Below are 18,094 nucleotides of genomic sequence, written 5' to 3' on the forward strand. Positions count from 1 at the left end.
ACTTGAGGACTTAAATCCAACCATCTGACCAATCAGGGGACCACAAACATAAGTCAGGCTTTTCACTTGGCAGAGACCTTCCTCCAACACTCTCTGCCCTCCCAACCCGAGGTGAGGCAGGGATGGCCCTACAGGTGACACTGTGGCATGATGCCAGGCACTCTGCCCTTGCCATATGATCCTCCGGACACCTCCGTGTGGCAGTCATGTTAGTCCCATTCCACACACGTGCTACTGAGGCAGAGAGGGTAGCGACCTGGCCCACAGTCACAGGAGGAAGCAGAGGGGCCCTCAAACCTTAGGCCACCAGAGCCACCCCTGCAACACGAACCACGCTCAGGAATAAGCCCACAGGAGCAGCGCCCCTTGCCTAATGTCTTGGGAAGTGGAGGAGCTGGAACCTGACCTAGGAGCATCTGATGCGACAGTGCAGGTGGGCCAACTCTGTGGCCCGAATCTCCAGTGTTCCTGAAAAGGAAAGAGCAGCACGCAAAGCCCTCTGGCGTCCGCCCCACCTACGGCCCCTGGCCTCTCCTGCTCCCTGCCCGGGGCTGAAGGTGGCTGATGGAGGCCTGGGCAGTGCAGGCCTGTTGCTTGGTCCATACCTCACATGCCTCTGGGTGCCACGGTCCCTCTCGGAGAAAATCCTTTCCCTGCAATCACAGGGACATGTGTGGCCTTCACTGCCCTTGTCCTCCCAGCAACACTGCCCCCGCCCCCCGCCCCGTCCAAGCTGGTTCATGAATGGACAGAAGTCTGACAGTCCTGGGAAGCACCTCCGATCCCCATAGGACCTGTCACCTGCGTCTGCAGCCCTGGGCTGAACCTCCACAGGGCAGGCGCTGTGCTCTTCTAGGAGCAAGACAGTGCCTGGAGCTTCCTGCCTGGGCTCATCTGTGTCTCATTCCCTAGCCCAGCTCAGTGTCCCACACATAGCAGAAGCTCAATGATTGAGAGGAACCAAGATGCTCACAGACCCCAGGGATGGGACCCAGCCTGCCTTTCCATCTCCTCTGTTCTGCCCGACGCCCCCCTCCACCCTCCCCAACGCCCCAGCCTGCTGGCCACTGCAGCTCCCGGACTATGCCAGGCAGGAGCGGCTGCAGGAGCAAGGCCCGTCCCTTCCAGGCCACCATCTGCTGCAGACGGACACCACCAGACACCGCTCATAGCACATGGTTCTCTTTATTGTGACGCTCAGTGGAAAACATCTGTAAACCAGCTTACTGTAGTGGTGACAGCTGCAACACATGCTAAGGCACTTGTGTTATATAAAAAAGGGGGTGGGCTGGGAGCTCCACTCGCTCCTTTGTGAACAGCATCTGGGACCTGAATTCAGAGCTTTGTAGGCTGACATAGCTTTTATCTAACTTCATGATTTGTTGAGAGTTTGTTTCCTTGTAAAAAATGCCTTCTTGCCATAGTAAGTCTAAATGCAGCATATACAAAACAGGAATACAAGTAAATCAGCAACCAGTGTAGACCAGTGTAGGACAAGCTACTCTCTTCTAAACATGGTTCCAAAGGAAAGGCAGTGATAAAGACTTGGAATTTTATCATTTATTACAAGAAGGGGAAAAAAGAAAACTTTTTTTCTTTCAAAAATATCCGTGCAGGTGGCATATTTTTAAACTAAACTGAGTCAATGGTGCAGATAAACTACCCTCGGGCCGCAGTCCCAGAGTAGGCACAAGGTCGCACGGGAGGGCCACTGGCCCTCTCTAATGCTCTGGCTGTCATACTTGGGACAAGTCCCTTAACCATTAAATATATTTGGTCCCCAAAAGTGTGGGAGAAGCCACCGGAAGGCTGCTGGCCTTTCCAGCTTGGCCCCAACAGCCTCGCTGTGGCAGGGCCAGGCTGCCCTTGGCAAAGGAGGGGAGGGGGCATTGCACTTGAGACATCTTAGAATCGGGGGAGGGACAGTGGACAGTGGCGCTGCCCAGAAGGGGGCGGGAGGAGCCCACCCCTCCCCTGCCCCTGGCTCTGTGCCCTGCACAGAGGTGCAGCCCCCGGGCCTGCTCCTTCTGGACCACCCCGAGCGCACAGGAGTCGGGGGCCACGGGGCAGAGGTGTGTGAGGTCACCACGTGTGATTGCCAACAGCAAAGAAGGAAGGAGGAAGGGAAGAGCTGGTGGCAGAGGTCGGGGAAGGTGACTCTTCTGGGGTGCTGGGCTATCAAAACGCCTTTAGTCTGAAGCAAAGTAGATTCATAGATAACTCTCGCCCATCGTGGCCTGCCCTCCTGCTCGCATCTTGTGCTCTTTGGCAAGAGGGGGCCGCAGGTCCGGCCGGTCACTTTTTCCTGGGCCCGGGCCCAGGCCCCTGACTCTTTGGTGTCAGATTCTGAGGGGAGGGAGCTGGAAGGGGTTGCAGCAGAGGAAGCCAAGTGCCGTGGACAAGGCCTGGAAGGTGGGGTGGGGGTGCCCGTCACAGCAGTCCCAGGAAGGTGGGGGTGCTGCGGGGGCTGGGGGGGAGGCGGAGTCGTCTGTCCGTCCATCCACCTCGGGCTGCTGCAGCAGAAAGGCTTACTCGGCAGGCTTGGCCTCGGCCCCGTCCGCTTTGCCGTCCACCTCCTCGTCTGAGCAGTCGCCAGCACCTTTCCGGGCCATTCGGCGAGGCACGACAAACGGCAGGTCCCCGCGCCTGGCGGGCAGAGGCAAAGGGTCAGCGGGCCCAGCCTGTGGAGTGGCCACAGCACAGCGCACACATTCCAAAGCCATCCTTAGGGGGCAGCCAGGCGCCCAACCGCCCCACCAGGGAGAAGCAACGCTGGGACCCGAAGCCCTAATTCCAGGCAGGGCAGGAGGCTCTCAAGGAGGCAGGTATCGAAAGCTTCCTGCAAAATATTCAGGTATCAGACACCCTAACGCTCAACACCAGCACAAAAACAGTCCAGGAAAGAGGACTGACTGACCGAAATGGGGAGGGCACAAAAGCACAAAGGCAGATGGAGCCGCCTCCTGTAAGATGCCACCCTCGGTTCAAAGGTCGGACAAAACCTTCCTCAGAGGGACAGGAACGACTGTTTACACAGGGTACAAGGATGGGCGTTTTCTTCCCATATGTCACAAAATTCATATTAAATACTGACTACAATGTCTGGTCTTGTTGTTTCTATGCTTAGGAAAAACATATCCCTGTGAAAAGCAGGCAAGACATGAGGGCCCGAGAGAGGCAGAGACTCGGCTTCACACGGGTGGTTCTGCTCGAGCGTTAGCACTCCCTTGAGAAATGCAAAAAAGCCTTTTTAACCTTTACAGGCCTTGTAAGATGGCCTAGCAGTCACTCTGCAAATATTTGCAAGGCACCTAATATGTGCCGGGAGCTGGGCCAGGCTGCCTGGTCACTCAAGAGACGCAGCAAGGAAATGTGCTCTTGTCAGACAGACTGTTCACACAGGCTGGGAATAAAGCGCCCGGAGTTCACTGTGTGTTCAAAAGGCTGGGCTAGAGCCCCAGCACTTTCTGCACTTTGTGGTTTGTCCTTAGCACCTCACTCGAGGACTCTGGTTGAGAAATGTCCCCAGGTTTACAGGGAGTTCAGTTTCCTGAAGTGTGCTTTCCAGAACAAGCTACCTCTTGACAGGAGAATCGCGGAAACGCAGGCGCTGGCGGAGGCGGTGGCCCCACAGGAGGGGTGCGGGCGGCTCACCTGAGCTTGTTCTTGAGGGAGCTGACCTCGCGGTTCATGGCGTCAGCAGTCTCGGTGGCGTCCTCCAGCTCGCGCTGCAGCTTCCGGCGGGAGGCGTTGGCCCGCTGGGCCTCCTCCTCAGCCTCCTCCAGCTGCCGCTTGAGCTGCTTCAGGCGGGTGGACGCCTTGTCGGCCTGTGGAGACAGACGTGTGGCCCGAGGCCCTGGTTAGGGACCCTGGACACGCGGCCCACGCGGCCCAGCCCGCGCCCTGCGGCGCACACACCTGGTCTTTGTACTGCTCCGCGTTCCTCCGCTCGTCCTCCACCTGCAGCAACACGTCCTTTAGCTTCTTCTCGGCCCGCCGCACCTGTTTGCAGGCCGCCTGGCGCTCCCTGCAGGCAGACACACGGCTCAGCGGGGACGGCCTCCTTCAGAGGGGGTCCCGCCGACAAACCACAGGCCAGGCTGCCCCCTGCGCAGGGCCTGGGTGCCCGCCCCGCAGGCAGGCCTTGATGCCCAGCTGCGTCTTTAGTGGATGCCTGTTTTGTGCCTGTTTCTTCTAAGGGGCGCTGGGATTAGCTCCGTTTTATAGATGCAGAAACTGGGACTCAAGGAAGGGAAGTGACATCTCAAAGAGCATTTAGGTAACTAGGCAAAGAGAAGGCTGAGGTTTGGGGCCTGGTGTGACCCTCATTAACTCCAAACAAGTCTCAGTCTTGCTGAGCCCACAGGCTGCTGCCAGGGTGAGGGGGACCCAGCCCTCGAGACAGCCACCAAACTCCCAGCCTCAGAGGTGGGCCAGGGGCTCCTACTGAAGCCCCACAGGGTGCGCCAGTGAAACGGATGCAGGGAAACAGCCCCCGGGACCCAGGAGACAGAGAGCTGGGTCCTGACCCGGCTCTGGGGACGACCACGGAAGGGTCCGAGATTTCCCCTGGGCGGCTGGGCTGGGGCAGGGAGCACGCACTTGGTCTCGTTGTCCAGCTGCTCCTCCAGCTGTGCGATCTTGGCCTCGAGGGCAGTGATAGAGGCCTTGTACTTGGACTTGACGGTGCCCTCCATCTCCTGCAACTTGACCTTGAGCTCCTTGTTCTGGCGCTCCAGCTGCTGCCGCGCGTTCTCGTTCTTCTGGGCGTGGCTGCGCTCCAGGTTCAGGTCGGTGTTGATCTGGTCGATCTGCAGAAGGAGGGCGGGTGACCTCACAGAGTGCTGGGGCCCTGGCTGGAGGGCGCTAGCAGGCCCAGAGGAGAGGGCAGCACGGTCCCACCAGGCCCTGGGGGTCAGCGACCTCAGCTGTCCCAGAAAAGAGAGCTACCTATGAATAAGGGTCCAGACAGGAGGCGGGGTGACCTTTCCGGGTGCCAGGACACTTTCCCCTGAGCAGTCAGGGAGCAGCTGGCACCCGGCCTGAGCTCCTGCCAGTGGGTCTGAGGCCACCTTGAGGAGGGCCCTGGAGCCCGGGGGCGAGGGAAGGGCCACGCGGGCCCCACCTGCAGGTTGGCCTTCTTCAGCCGGTCGTTGATCAGCTCCGTGTTGCCCTGCTCCTCCTCCAGCTCCTCCTCCAGCTGCGCGATTCGGGCCTCCAGACGCCGCTTCTCCTCCAGCGCCAGGGCTCTGGGGGGCAGGCGGGGAGGAGTGAGGGGCCAACCCCGGGGTAGGGGGGGAACACGCCCGGCCCCTGCCTCTGCCCCCTCACTTGGCTCACCCTTTGCCGCTGCTGTTGGCGATCTCGTCAGCCAGCTCGTCCCGCTCCTGCTGGGCCTGGCGCTTGGCACGCTCAGCGGCTGCCAGTTCCTGGTGAGGACCAGAGTGTGAACCCGTGGCAGCCACAGCCCCACAGGGCCATCCTCCCTAGGCCTGCCTCCTCCCAGAAGGCCTCTCTCACGAACCCTCCAGCTCACAGGGCTGATGCCCCCCTTATCAGCGCCTCTGAGGTCACAGCATAAGCACCACATGTTTACAAAACTCCTACATCTAAGTGCTAGGAATCATGCCAGGTGCCAGGGACGTGGAGATAAAGAAGAATCAGGGCCTAAGAGGGGAGACCCTGTGAATGCTCAGTGCTGGTCCCTCCGAGTTCCGGGTAGACCAGAGATGGGAGTCAGCTCCTCACAGAGACCAACATGTGACCGCGGAGGGAGGGAACACCCTGGGCCAGGCAGGAGAGGAGCCACAGGCATGAGCACAAGAGGACGAGCCTTGATCGGGTCTAACGCTCGGCACACTGGGTAGCCAATCACATCACGCTGCACAAGACCCTCTAGACCTGGGGCACATTTCACAATGTGCCTTGGGTGTGATGGACAAGGCAGCCAAGGGGACACTCGGACCCCCCCCCCCCCCCCCCCCCCCCCCCCCCCCCCGGCCAGGCACAACCCACAGCAGGAGGTGGTGACTGCCACAAAGCCTCACTGCATGCCGGGACCACAACTTCATTAACATACACATTCTGTTCATGCCGGGCGCCCTGCTAGCAACAAGACCCTAGAGGGAATACTTTCATAAAGCAAGTTCCACTCCCAGCTCATTCCTGGAGTTTGGCCAGTTTGATTCCAGCCCTGCCTGGCGACTCTGGCTGGGTGACACTGAGCCCCGGGCGCCCTGCCGCAGGCCGGCCCACCTCCTGCAGCTGGATCATCTCGGCCTCCATGCTCTTTAGCTTCTTCTCGTTCTCCTTAGCCTGCGCCAGGATCTCCTCGCGGGAGGCGCGGGTGTCGTCCAGCTCGCGCATGCAGTCCTTCATCTGGGCCTGGGGTGGGGACGAGACAAGAGGCTTGGCACCCCACCTGCTCCACAGCTCTCCACCCCACACCCCTCAGGGGTCACCTGGCCAACAGGGACTCGTGGCTGCTATTTAGCCTGATGCCACATTTTACCAACTTGACTGTAAAAGGACAAAAACAGTAACTAGAGACAAAACATCTCTGTAGCCTACACTGTCTCTATACTTCAGTGACCGTCAGGGTTTCTAAAGCACGCTTGATAGTGCTACTCACGGGTGCACGAGCCGCATTCCGTTCTCACTTTCCATCGCTCCTGTGGGCCTGAAGCCCAAGCTCACGGCGCCACCCCAAACACACACCTGCTACTCAGGCCAGCGCCCAGCCTGCCGGGCCGTCCCTCTACAGGGCGGGACAGGTGTTTCCTTTTGATACTCTCCTATACTGTAAATATCTTTGTCAAATAGTCTTTTTTTTCTTTTGTAGATAAATCCCAAATTGGGATTCCTCAAGCCAGAGAGCAGGGCTCTTGCTGTGCACGGCAACTGTACCAGTGAAAACCGCCACCGGCAACAGTATCTACGCCCCATGACCTTGCCAACTGTGGATTCTTAAATATATTCTTGTTGCTGGCTTACTAGGAATGATAGAGTAGCCAGAGCTGTTTTTAATTTGTTATTCTTTAATTATTGGTGGGTAAAACTTTCCCAGCGTGTGTCCCACACGTGGCCTGCTTCTCAGCATCCTCATCCTCCACCCCTGTCCACAGGGCTGGACTGTATCCGTGCCCGGTTTGTCCTGGAAGCCTGCACTAAGTGACCGCCTTCCCTAACTCCACTACGTGTCTCGGTCTGTACTTACTTCCTTCTTTGATGTGCTCAAAGCCATGGATGTTACCGCACGTTTGCTTTCAGACTATCTCATTTCCACTCACCTTTGGACCTCTGAACCTTCCATCACTGAAACAGGTGCTAAAAGCACCCAGGACCTTCCTCAGGGAGGGGATGGTAGCAATTCCCGATGTTCGCCGGCCACCCTGACTGTGCCCGGCCCCGTGCAGAGTCCCACCTCCGTGTTCAGCAGCTCCGGCCAGGCGGGGCCAGCCTCACCTGCAGCTTGCGCAGCTGTTTGATGGCTTCGTCTCGGTTCTTGTTGGCCGAGTCGATGTGCGCCTCCAGGTCCTTCAGGTCCATCTCCAGCTTCTTCCGAGCGGCCACCGCCATCGAGCGCTGCTTCCTCTCGTCCTCCAGCTCTGCCTCCATCTCCCGCACCTGCGGGACACCGACAGCTCAGGAGGCTGGACCCACCCACGGACCCCGCCCAGTTCGGAGCCCAGGCAGGCTCAGCACAGTCCTGCAGGACCGGCGGGGGCTGACGGGGATCACTGACTGTGAGGACTCTACTAAGATGGGGCACTGACTCCTGGGACAGAGGACTGGAGAGTTGGGACACGAGAGGAGTGTTCAAGGGGCCCTGACATGATCCAGGTTGAGGAAGGACGGAAAGGAAGCCTGTGAGATGCCAGGGCGGCCCCTGGCCTCCTGCTGGGCAGCGGGAAGCCGTGCACACCTGTTGGGCACGCGCACCTATTGGGCATGCGCACCTGTCTGACCAGCTGCTTCTTCTTCTCCTCACTCTGCTCATCCCGGCCCTGCAGGTCCCGCTCGAACTGGGCCTTCATGGCCTGCAGGTTCACTTCCAGCCGCAGCTTGGCGTCCTCGGTGGCCTGTAGCTCGTCCTCCAGCTCCTCCAGTTGGGTCTTCATCTCTTCCACCTGCTGCTCCAGGGCCCGCTTTGACTTCTCCAGCTCGTGGACCTGCACCACAGAGAGCCCCAGTGGGGACCTGAGCTCGTGGCCTCAGAGGCTGTGCACGCTCACCCTCTGTGCCAGCCTCACCCGGCTCCCTCCAGAGACCCTGCCATGTTCCACACTCACGCTCTTGCCCACGTCGTCCTTGGAGCTCATGAGGTCCTCCATCTCCGTGCGGAACTGCTTGTTGAGCCGCTCCAGCTCTGCCTTCTGCTCCATGGCTTCCTCCAGGGCCCGGGCCAGCGACAGCGCCTTGGTCTCCTTCTCTCGGGCCTCTGCCTCGGCCCGGTCTCGCTCCTCCGCATACTTGGCGGAGATGGTCTTCTCCTCCGCCAGGAGCTGGGAAAGAGGTGGGCAGTGAGGCTTAGTGCGTCAGGCTCAGAGCTGCAGACCACCGGTGAGGCGAAGCAGCCGGGCCCAAGCCCCTGAGCAAGGAGGGTCCCAGACGCCGTGGGGGAGAGGAGCAGGACCCAGACGGAGCTGGCTCAAGGCTGTGGCCAGAGCCTGGCTGGGTCCAAGGACAACACACAGAGTAGAGTGTGTCCTCGTGACTAGACAAAGACGAGGATTGTCTCTACCACCATGTTCTAACGTCTGTTTGGTTTTTACCGCTAATAACAGTGATCCTTTATGTCACAATGCCTTTTCCATGAGAATTCAGAGGAAATTGTTCACCTTCAGAACCTGGAAAAATTCTGGTTCTCCTAAACAACTGGGTGGTGTTTCTCTTGACGAGAGCACCAAGCTGGCTGCTAGGAAGCTGGGATTCCATTTGCAGCCTCCTCTGACGATGGCTTCGACCGTCTGGTGCCTGCTCTTGGCGTGGACCCCCCGGGCTCTGCCTTCTTTTCCCACCTTCCCGTTCCCTTTGTCCCGCACTCATCCCACAGGTGACAACCTTTCCGTAAAGGGCCAGACCACGCATTCTTTAGACTTTGCAGGCTGCACAGTCTCTGCAGCAACTGCTCAACCACTGCCACAGCACGACAGCAGTCAGGGACAACGTGCAAATGAACGAGCGTGGCTGCGTTCAACAGAACTTTATCTACAAATCGTGGCGGGGCTGCATTTGGCCGAAGCTTGCTGCCTCGATTTAGTCTATTTTGTTCCATCTGGTTCCAGGGTCTGCATCTCCCTAAGCTGTCCCAGATCTTTTGGAATGAGGAAGAGATATGAATGCATAAATAAAAAGGTTAATTAATGGTAAACCTGGTTCATTATAGAAAAATTTGAAACTAACAGCCACACACCTGGTCAAACTTCTTCTGCTTCTTCTCCAGGTTGGAGACGCTCTGCCGCTGGTGGTCCAGGTCCACGAGCAGGTCATCCAGCTCCTGCTGCAGCCGCGTCTTGGTCTTCTCCAGCTTGTCGTAGGCGGCCACCTTCTCCTCGTGCCGCTGGCTCAGCCCCTCCAGGTCCTTCTGGAGCTTCCTCTTGGCCTCCTCTGCGGTCTCCAGGCACCCCACACTGTCCTCCATCTTCTTCTTCATGTCGGCCACCTGCGCAGGAAGGAGGAAGGCGTAAGCAGACGTCTGAGATGGCACCTGCTCTGGTGACGTGCCGTTCTCAGACAGTGGGAGGTGGCCTGCTACGTCATGGAGGGGCACCAGAAGTCAACCCAGTTATGGGAATGGCTCCCCCGTCACTTCGCTCTTCCACGGCGGCAAGAAAAATGGATTTTCTGCAGAGGTGTGTCCACCTTGCATGCGAAACTCGGGGGTTGACGCCCTGGCCAGCTGTGGGGGGCTCTCAGTCCTCATCTATGCCAAGCCTCTTGTTCTACAAAGACCAAGGCCCCGAGAGAGAAGTCCCCCGCCTTCACCTCTCCCAGGGAGCAGGGCCAGTGCCCCCTGGGATGCCTGCCGGAGACAGGCGGAGTGTCAGGTCCCCACCAGCCAGCCCCTCCTCGTACCTGGGGGTGAACCGGCAAACACACACCCTCGCTGGCTACTCCTCCCCGGGGTTTGCAGCAGACTCCCAGCCCACCCTGAGTTTGTTCTGGCCTGGCAGTGAAGTCCCAAGATAGGACCTTGAAGGGCTCTTAATACATATTCAGCTATAGACCCCCTGACAGTCTAGAGAGGCCTGTGGACTCCTCATAGTAATGTTTTAATAAGCACAAAATAAACACTTAGGATAACCAAGGCAACCGTTATAGAAAAATGCAGTTGTCATATATTTTAAACCACTTGGGTGAAGAACCTATGTGCTGCTGTCTGCACGTCAGAGAGTAAGCTCCACCCAGCCCTGGCCACCTTACAGGTGACAAGGGCCCAAGCACTGCTACTATATGGTTTGTTGTCTGCATTCATAATGGAAGCAAATGCTACATGTCGGCTGGAGACTGGTGAAATGAAGATGTCATATGCCCATCTAAGCTCACGGGTCCCTGCATTCCACCTTGGGCTCAGGCTGAGAGCCCAGGGCGAGCTCCCGGAGGGGAGGGCAGCCCCAGGCCGGCCCAGTGGGCAGGGCTGTGCCTCCCGTGCCCAAGCTGGTGCCCAGCCAGAAGCCCCCCAGCCTGCAGAGTCCTGCCACAGTTCCCCTCCCAACCTGGGCATGGAGGGTGGCGATCTGCTTCTCCAGGTTGTGCTTGGCCTCCTCCTCCTCCTCCAGCTGCTCCTTGAAGGAGTTCTTCTCATCCTCCATCTGCTTCAGCTTGGTGCTCAGGCCTAGCTTCTGCCGGTTCTCCTCCTGCAGCAGCTCCTACTCCCAAGCACAGGAGGGTGCGGCGCTCAGGAGACATGGTGTGCAGCCTCCTGGGCCCCACGCCCTTGACAGGAGGGAGAAGCCAGTCCCCGGATGTAGGGAACAGCCAGGTAAAGACCTCTGGGGGCCAGGGGGTCCCAGAGACTCCTTGGATGAAGGGGAGGATGGGTGATCAGATGAGCTACGTCACCCTCACCTGGGTGTCCTGCAGCTGGGACTCCAGTGCAGAGAAGTCCTTGGTGAGCTTGCTGGACTTGCTGTCAGACTGGTTGAGGAGACCTGTCACATTGTCCAGCTCAACCTGCGCAGGAAAGGGACAAAGGATCAAGGACCTGGCCCCACGGCTCCTTTAGGCCAAGCTGGTCCTGAGTCACTGGCTGAACCACGAGGGCCTCACTGAGGAGCCAGTCTGAGGTGAGAGAGAGAGAGAGAGAGAGGGCGAGTGCGTGCAACCGGGGGGCCTGGACCACAGCCGAGCGCTGCGGAGGCCCACTGCCCAGGGCAGGGTCCCGGCAGAGGCCTCACCTGTAGCTTGGTGACCTTGTCAGCCAGCTCTGTGCGCACACGCTCTCCGTCGTTGAACTTGACCTGCAGCTCCTGCAGCTGGGCCTCCACCTTCTTGCGCTTGTGCTCCGAGTCCCCTTTGCCCTGCAGCAGGACTTTCACCTCGTTGGCCAGCTCCCCTCGCTCGTTCTCCAGGGTCTGCTTGGCCTTCTCCAGGTTGCCTTTCACCTGGGGAGAAAACAAAGCTGCAAACGGGGCCTGCGTGCCCTGACACAAAGCTGCCTGGTCTTTCTGACACCACGGGGCTCTAGATGCAGAAACTGCTGCTCCTGCAGCAGAGCGACGGTGCGCTAGCAACGTCCTGGCCTCAGAAGGCCCCTCCTGCCCTCTTCTCTCTCAGCTGGTGGGTGACACTGGGCACATGTCTGCACCTCTGAGGACCTCAGCTTCCCCTTCTCTAAAATAATCCCTCCCCAGCCTCCTTCGCTAGGTAAAGGGAATGTTCTAGCACATGGTGTAGTTGTTGCAGATGTTATGATCTTGGCAATTATACACCAAGGGGAACGGCAATTGTCTGTAATCAGACTTCCAATAAAGCCTCTGTTCAAAGTAATAATGTAATGATGTTCCAAGTAATAATGTAATGTTCTTTCAAAAAATATAAAAGTGGAGCTTACAAAATAAATGTCACATCCCATTCTAGTCTGCACTACAGGGTCACCGGCAGGTTCAAGGGTCCAATGGACCCTGAGTGAACACAGAGGCAAATTGGGCGATGACAGCTGAAGAACAGGGGTGGCTTCGACGTGCACAGAGCCGGGAGGAAGCAGAAGGGAGGCCCGTGGACAAGGTATGTTTCCCAGAGTATCTCAAAGGCTGCCACACGGAAGAGCCTCTGACTTCTCCCACTGCCACCAAGGGCGGCGATGAAGGAACACCAGGAGGCAGAACTTCTCCCGTCAAAGGACTGCCTAGGCCTCAGCTGCCTGACCAAGGAAGCAGGTGGGATCAACATCGCTGGGGTTTTCCCATGAGACCCCAGCGACCGCTGTCGAGGTGTTCTAGAGAGGACCCTGTAGTCACACCAGGGACCACTGAGGCCCTGTGACACTCAGCTCCAGTCTCTCTGATTGCTCGGGTCCGGCGGATGGCTAAGTGGTAACTGCTGCTTGAACAACAACTTATCCTGCACTTACTTTCTAAGCGCTTCAGGTATGTTAGCAACTCTAGCCCTCGTCACATAATCACATGAGATAAACCTGTCGTTAACCTCCTCTACAGGTAGAGAAATGGAGGCATGAGTTGCACAGCCACTAAGAGCTAGAACCGGACTCAGACCCAAGCCGTTGGGCGTTGGAACTGCTCTGCAGGACTGGCTGAGACTGCAGGGCCGGGGTGGTGGCTGGCCCCCAGAGCCTCCCGCCCCCTACCCCCCATGGGCACACGGGCAGCCTCGCACCCGCTTCGCCTGCTCCAGCTGCTCCGCTAGCTCCTCCACGGCCTGCGAGTGCTTCTGCCTCATCTCCTGGATCTGAGCCTCGTGGGTCTTGGCCTCTTCCTCCAGGGTCTTCTTCAGGATGTTCACTTCCTGTTCTCGTTTGGACCTGGACGGAGAAACGCCCTCAGTGTGGAGGCCGAGAGCCCTGGGACGATGCTGGCTCAGGGACTCTTCCTGGACCGCAGAGAGCCCTGGCAAGGGGCACGGCCACCCCAGGCAGCTTTTCCACCCACCGGCCCCTCCCTGGCTATCCATCCTACGGCCCAAGCTCGCAGACGCGCTTTGTCGAGGCGTCTGTGCCCCTTCCGCCTTAAAGCCCATCCTTGCCTCGGCCCAAACTTTGAGTCGGTTTTTCAACAGGTCTGCTAGTCAGGAGAAGCTGCCGGGGAGCCGCCGGCTTCCGTGTTCCCTGGACGCCTGGCGTCCGGCCCGTGGGCCCAGGCCCCCCGAGACTCCTCGCTCGGTGACTCACCAGCCCGCCCCCCAGCACACCTGAGCTCCTGCTGGGCGGCCGTGGAGTCCAGCGTGTCCTCCAGCTCCGTCTTCAGGGCCTCCAGCTCTTCCCCGAGGTCCCGTTTCTGCTTCTCGGCCTTGTTCCTGGAAGCGCGCTCAGACTCCAGGTCCTCCTGCAGCTCGGAGATTTGGGACTCCAGCTCCCGAATCTTCTTCAGGGCCATGTTCTTCTGGGCAGCTTCTTCTTCCACTCTGCCAAGGAGACCAGCGACATCGGTACGAGGCCGTTATCACGTCCACGGCGTGGAGTGAGAGACGAGGCCTCGGGGAGGCGCAGCCGAAGCTGCTTCTCGCCACCATAATCTCGGCACCAAGGACCTCGGCAAAGCAACGCCCGAGGCGTTCGGACTGACGGGCGGCACCACTCTGAGAACGGGAAAACCTCCCAGAGGAACCATTTCGTTTTCCAAATTAGGAGTCACTGCTCTAAATATTTTTAAAATTTCAAATGTTAAGTGAAAAAATAAAATAAAATGCTACAGTCCATGGTAACTACAACTAAGTAAAAATGCGCGTGTGCTACGGACTTGAGACGGCTGTGACGTGTCAGTGCAGGTTCACCGCCTGTAGCAACGCCCCGCTGGGGACACTGACGACGGGGGGAGGGGCTGTGCACGCGCCGGGCAGTGGGGAGGTGGGAAGCTCCATACCTTCAGCCCGACCCTGCCGTGAATCTAAAACTGCTCTAAAAAATAAAGTCTATTAAAAAAAAAATGTATGCCTATAGCCAAATTTTAAAAAGGAAAGAAAGGACTTTTGCGGGTGAAAGAACTGTGGATGACTCTTTTGGGGTCACAAGCAAGACACAAGCCCCAGACTGTGCTCTGAGTGGGCAGGAATCCTTCTGCCACCAAGGGGCTCTTCCAAGACACAGCAGGGGGGGGGCTTGCAGCTCCCCGGCGCGCCAGGGTGGGAAGCAAGCTCAAAGTGCTCACGCCGGCCCCCTGGCCGCGGGCAGGCGTCGGGCCCTCACCTGGCCAGGGCGGCCTGGAGCTCCTCCTCTTTCTTGGCCAGCTGCATCTTGAGCTCGGCGATCTGCGCCTGGAGCTCTGCGATCTGGTCGCTGAGGTCGGTGGAGTCTCCCTCCAGCTTCCGGCGGGTCTTCTCCAGCTCCTGCCGCTGCTTCTCCTCCCTGCGGAGGCGCTCTGCCAAGCAGGGGCGGGAGCGACAGCCCTCAGTGGCCACAGGCTCTCCCGCCTCTGGTTTTAACTGCCCATGTCAAATACTGTTTGTGGTGAGGCATATGTAAGGCTCAAAGCGTCACGACACAGACACTCGTACCCAACTCCGAGGTGAAGGAAGAGAAGACCCACCATGAGCTGCCAGGCCCTGCGCGTCTCCCCAGTTCCCCCCTGCCTGTCCCTGCCAGGGGTGACTGCTCTCCTAAAGTTGGTGCTGATAATTCCCTTGCCTTCCTTGAAGGCGGTACCACGTCTGTATCTCTACAAAACATAATGTCTGGTTTTGTGTGAACCTGAACGTATCGCCTGGAACTGCCCTGTATGAATTCCACAGAGTTGGAACAGCAGAGTCGGTGCCCAACGTCTAGCGTTACAACTCCCCCCGTGAAGTCACTCAGATAACCTACTTCATCTTTCTGTGCCTCATCTGAATAGTACGGAAAAGACCTACTTCATTAGGCTGTTGTGAGGCTCAAATGAGTTAATATCTTGAAATACACTTACAGCAACGCCTGGCCCACAGTAAGTGCTGCTTCAGGGTTAGTGACTATTATTCCTTGACTTGCCCTTGTGGCTCAATCTTATGATCTTGAGATTTGCACATGAAGTCTCACTGTAATAGATTCACACGGACTTTTATCTATTAGTCCATTATGTGAATATACCACGACTCATGTATCCATCCTGCAATCGGTGGGCAGCGGGCTGTGTTCGCCGTGTGCTTGTAGGATCAATGCTGCCATGTTCTTGCCCGTGACTCCCAGCGCACACGGCCCAGAGCGGGTGGGACTGAGGGTCGCAGGCATGCAGAGCTCTGTTCAGCTCACTCGGCAACGCCCGACTGTGGTCTCAAGCTGCCTCCCCATTTACAGTCCCACCAGCAGCGCGCGAGTATTCTGATCCGTCTACATCTTTGCTAACACCTGCTAGTGTCAAACGTTCGTGTTTGTCTTAGACGACCATCTCTCTGCCTACCCCTTCACAGTACGGGTGTGTTCACGTGAATTTAGTCTAATCCCCACAAACACCCTACCTGTGTCCCCTTTATAGGTAAGAGAAAGAAAAGCCCCCAGAGATGAAGTAATAGCTACAAGATGACCCAGCTAGTAAGTGACAGAGTTAGTAAGTTCTGGGCATCAAACCTAGAATCTCTCAATAGCTTCTGAAACACACGGTGCCTGACATCAGAGCAACGCCAAAGCTTTCTTCCAAACACTCTTGACACAGGGGGCTGTCCAGCCACAGAGCAACAGGGGCCTGAGGCCTGGGCTCCCATGGGGACCAGACACTGCCCCTGCGACCTGGCGGCCTAAGGTCCAGAGGGCAGCGGCTGGTGCTGCAGGGAGGCCCGGGCTCACCCATGCGCTGTGGACGCCTCGGCTCTGGCTCAGAAAGGGCAGCGCCTGCACGTCCCCCCTTACCTTCCAGGTCTGTGATCATGGCCTCATGCTTGTTCTTGAGCTTGGCCAGGCTCTTTGATTTCTCCTCCTCTTCCATGAGGTTGGTGGTGAACTCAGATATTCTATCCTCCAGCAGTTTCTTCTCCTGCGGAGGGGAGAGTGGGTCAGAGCTTAGTGTTGGATGAGCACAGAACACTTCAGCTCTCCTCAAAGCATGACTCGCCCAGAAATTTAGGATGGCATGGAGAAGCAGGGCCTTCAACACTTGATCAAATTTATTAGGATTTCCTGGATCAAAGGGATAATTTTGAAAGGTCACTAGCTCCCCTGAAATAACCAGACATGCTTTCTTAGGATCAAAAAATGTGGGTGCCCAAGCCCTTCCGGGACCTGTGCTACCCCTCTGAACACAGGTGAGAAAGGCTTCCCGGTGACAGCTCGTGTTGGCAAGGGATGACTGGCTCCACTCTTTCCGGAGGCAGCCGCACCGTGCTCACCCCTACTGCCGGGACCCTTGCTCACCCACCAGGTGGGCTCCAGCCTCACCTTTGCCAGCTTGCAGTTCTGGTCCTCCATGATGATCTGGTCTTCCTCCAACTTCTTCAGCTTCGCCTCGGTGGTCACCTTCTCCAGCTGCAGCTTTTGCCGGGCGCTCTCCTCCTCCTCCAGCTGCTCCTCGAGCTCCTGCCGGGGCCCAGAGAGACCGTGAGGACAGCAGGCTACGTGAGCCCAGTGGCACGGCCAGGATGGGGCCCAAGCCCCACTTGTGAGATCCGGGATTTCAAACTGGGGTGCAGGGCCAAGAACCCCAGTGCAATGTCGTGACTGAAGAGCTTCCTTGGGCCAGCACCCACTGGTGGGACGGGCAGAAGGCAGAGCGGATGGCTCTGTGCCTCGCAGGCCAGCCAGGGCCAGGGCTGACCGGAGGGAAGTTAAATTGGCCTCAGTGCTCGCCTGGGCAGCACTCGTGTAGGTCTGAAACGCACAGGGTAGAAATAACTGCCCCAAAGAGCAAACCTCTCCAGGCTGCCCCGAGTGGGCAAAGTGAGGAGTGGCCTCCCACGCAATTCTCATTCCATGCTCTCCCTGGCTCCCTCATCACTGCTCCTCCACAACCGCCCGGTCCCTTCCACCCATCTTCCAAGTGTCCAGCCCTGCCCCTTCTCCAGGAGGACCAGGGGGGTTACCTGGATGTTCTGCTGCATTTTCTTCTTCTCTGCCTGCAGGTGCTGGCAGCGCTCCTCCTCCTCCTCCACCCTGGCCTCAAGGTCATGGCAGATCTCTTCCAGCTCCTGCTTCTTGGCAGTCAGGCGGGCACGGAGCTCCTCGGCCTCGGCACACAGCTCCGTCTCTGCCTGGAGCTGCTCCTGCAGCTGCAACTTCTCCGCCATGAGCTGCAAAGAACATGTGGAAAATGCAAGCTGCTCAAGCGCTCCATTCTCAACGACAGACACTGTCCAACTCAGGCCCCCGGTGGGAGAGGAACATGGAGTAGCTTCCACCCAGGGAGTGCTTAAGCTCCCAGGCACTTTCCAAACATCACATCCTATATTTCTTGCCACTACCCTGTGAGCATCATACCAAGATCCCGGGAAAAGGCTCAGAGAGGTTACGTGGTGGAAGCTAGGACTTGAACCCAACACTTGCTAACCTCCCATCCTCTCGGGCGACTTCCCCACATCACATAACCCCAATTTCCTACAGTAACAGCAAAAATGGTCCCTGAAGCGGCAAACATGCCTCGTCCCTGGTGACCAGCAGGTGGCAGCACTGGGAGAGGCTGCGCTAGCGGGTAGGCTGCGCGGACACCCACCTGAGACTGCAGCGTCTCCATCTCCGTGAGTCTGTTCTCCGCAGCCAGCTGCTTCTCCCGGACCTTCACCAGCTCCTCCTCCTTGGCCATCATCTCCTCCTCCTGTCGGCTCACCTGCAGCAGCGGCTTGACCTGGACAGGAGAGGGAGCTGCTCAGCTGGAAGGTGCCCACCTCTGCCAACAGCTGTGGGGCCTCTCCCGCACCTCTGGAGATGCCAGCTCCCACGGGAAGGGGGAGCAAGACCTACTGCAGGGAGGACGTTCAAGAGGGGACAGTCCTCCTGGACGTCAGTCTGGTGCTGTACGCCTGG

The 18,094-nt window shown here is 58.1% G+C and overlaps 1 protein-coding gene across 2 annotated transcripts in view; it reads right to left on the reverse strand.

The window, feature by feature from the left end:
• Positions 1–1,169: 1,169 nt before the first annotated feature.
• MYH9 (myosin heavy chain 9) overlaps positions 1,170–18,094 on the reverse strand; it is a 90,891-nt gene continuing 73,966 nt past the window's right edge. The window contains exons 21-41 of one of the 2 annotated variants that reach the window (XM_069490172.1): positions 17,784–17,915; positions 17,158–17,364; positions 16,517–16,654; positions 15,992–16,115; positions 14,363–14,534; positions 13,369–13,581; positions 12,838–12,982; positions 11,400–11,606; positions 11,071–11,175; positions 10,719–10,871; positions 9,416–9,664; positions 8,292–8,504; positions 7,959–8,171; positions 7,465–7,626; positions 6,256–6,384; positions 5,341–5,429; positions 5,126–5,249; positions 4,603–4,811; positions 3,919–4,027; positions 3,655–3,827; positions 1,170–2,646 (exon numbers count right to left, since the gene is read on the reverse strand). In XM_069490172.1, coding sequence (XP_069346273.1) covers positions 2,529–2,646; positions 3,655–3,827; positions 3,919–4,027; positions 4,603–4,811; positions 5,126–5,249; positions 5,341–5,429; positions 6,256–6,384; positions 7,465–7,626; positions 7,959–8,171; positions 8,292–8,504; positions 9,416–9,664; positions 10,719–10,871; positions 11,071–11,175; positions 11,400–11,606; positions 12,838–12,982; positions 13,369–13,581; positions 14,363–14,534; positions 15,992–16,115; positions 16,517–16,654; positions 17,158–17,364; positions 17,784–17,915 — 3,384 coding nt within the window. In that variant the 3' untranslated portion in view covers positions 1,170–2,528. The remainder of the gene's footprint in view (positions 2,647–3,654; positions 3,828–3,918; positions 4,028–4,602; positions 4,812–5,125; positions 5,250–5,340; positions 5,430–6,255; positions 6,385–7,464; positions 7,627–7,958; positions 8,172–8,291; positions 8,505–9,415; positions 9,665–10,718; positions 10,872–11,070; positions 11,176–11,399; positions 11,607–12,837; positions 12,983–13,368; positions 13,582–14,362; positions 14,535–15,991; positions 16,116–16,516; positions 16,655–17,157; positions 17,365–17,783; positions 17,916–18,094) is intronic. The other variant, XM_069490171.1, reaches the window with a different exon arrangement.

Source organism: Eulemur rufifrons, chromosome 16 (assembly GCF_041146395.1).
Source record: "Eulemur rufifrons isolate Redbay chromosome 16, OSU_ERuf_1, whole genome shotgun sequence".
Lineage (NCBI taxonomy): Eukaryota > Metazoa > Chordata > Mammalia > Primates > Lemuridae > Eulemur > Eulemur rufifrons.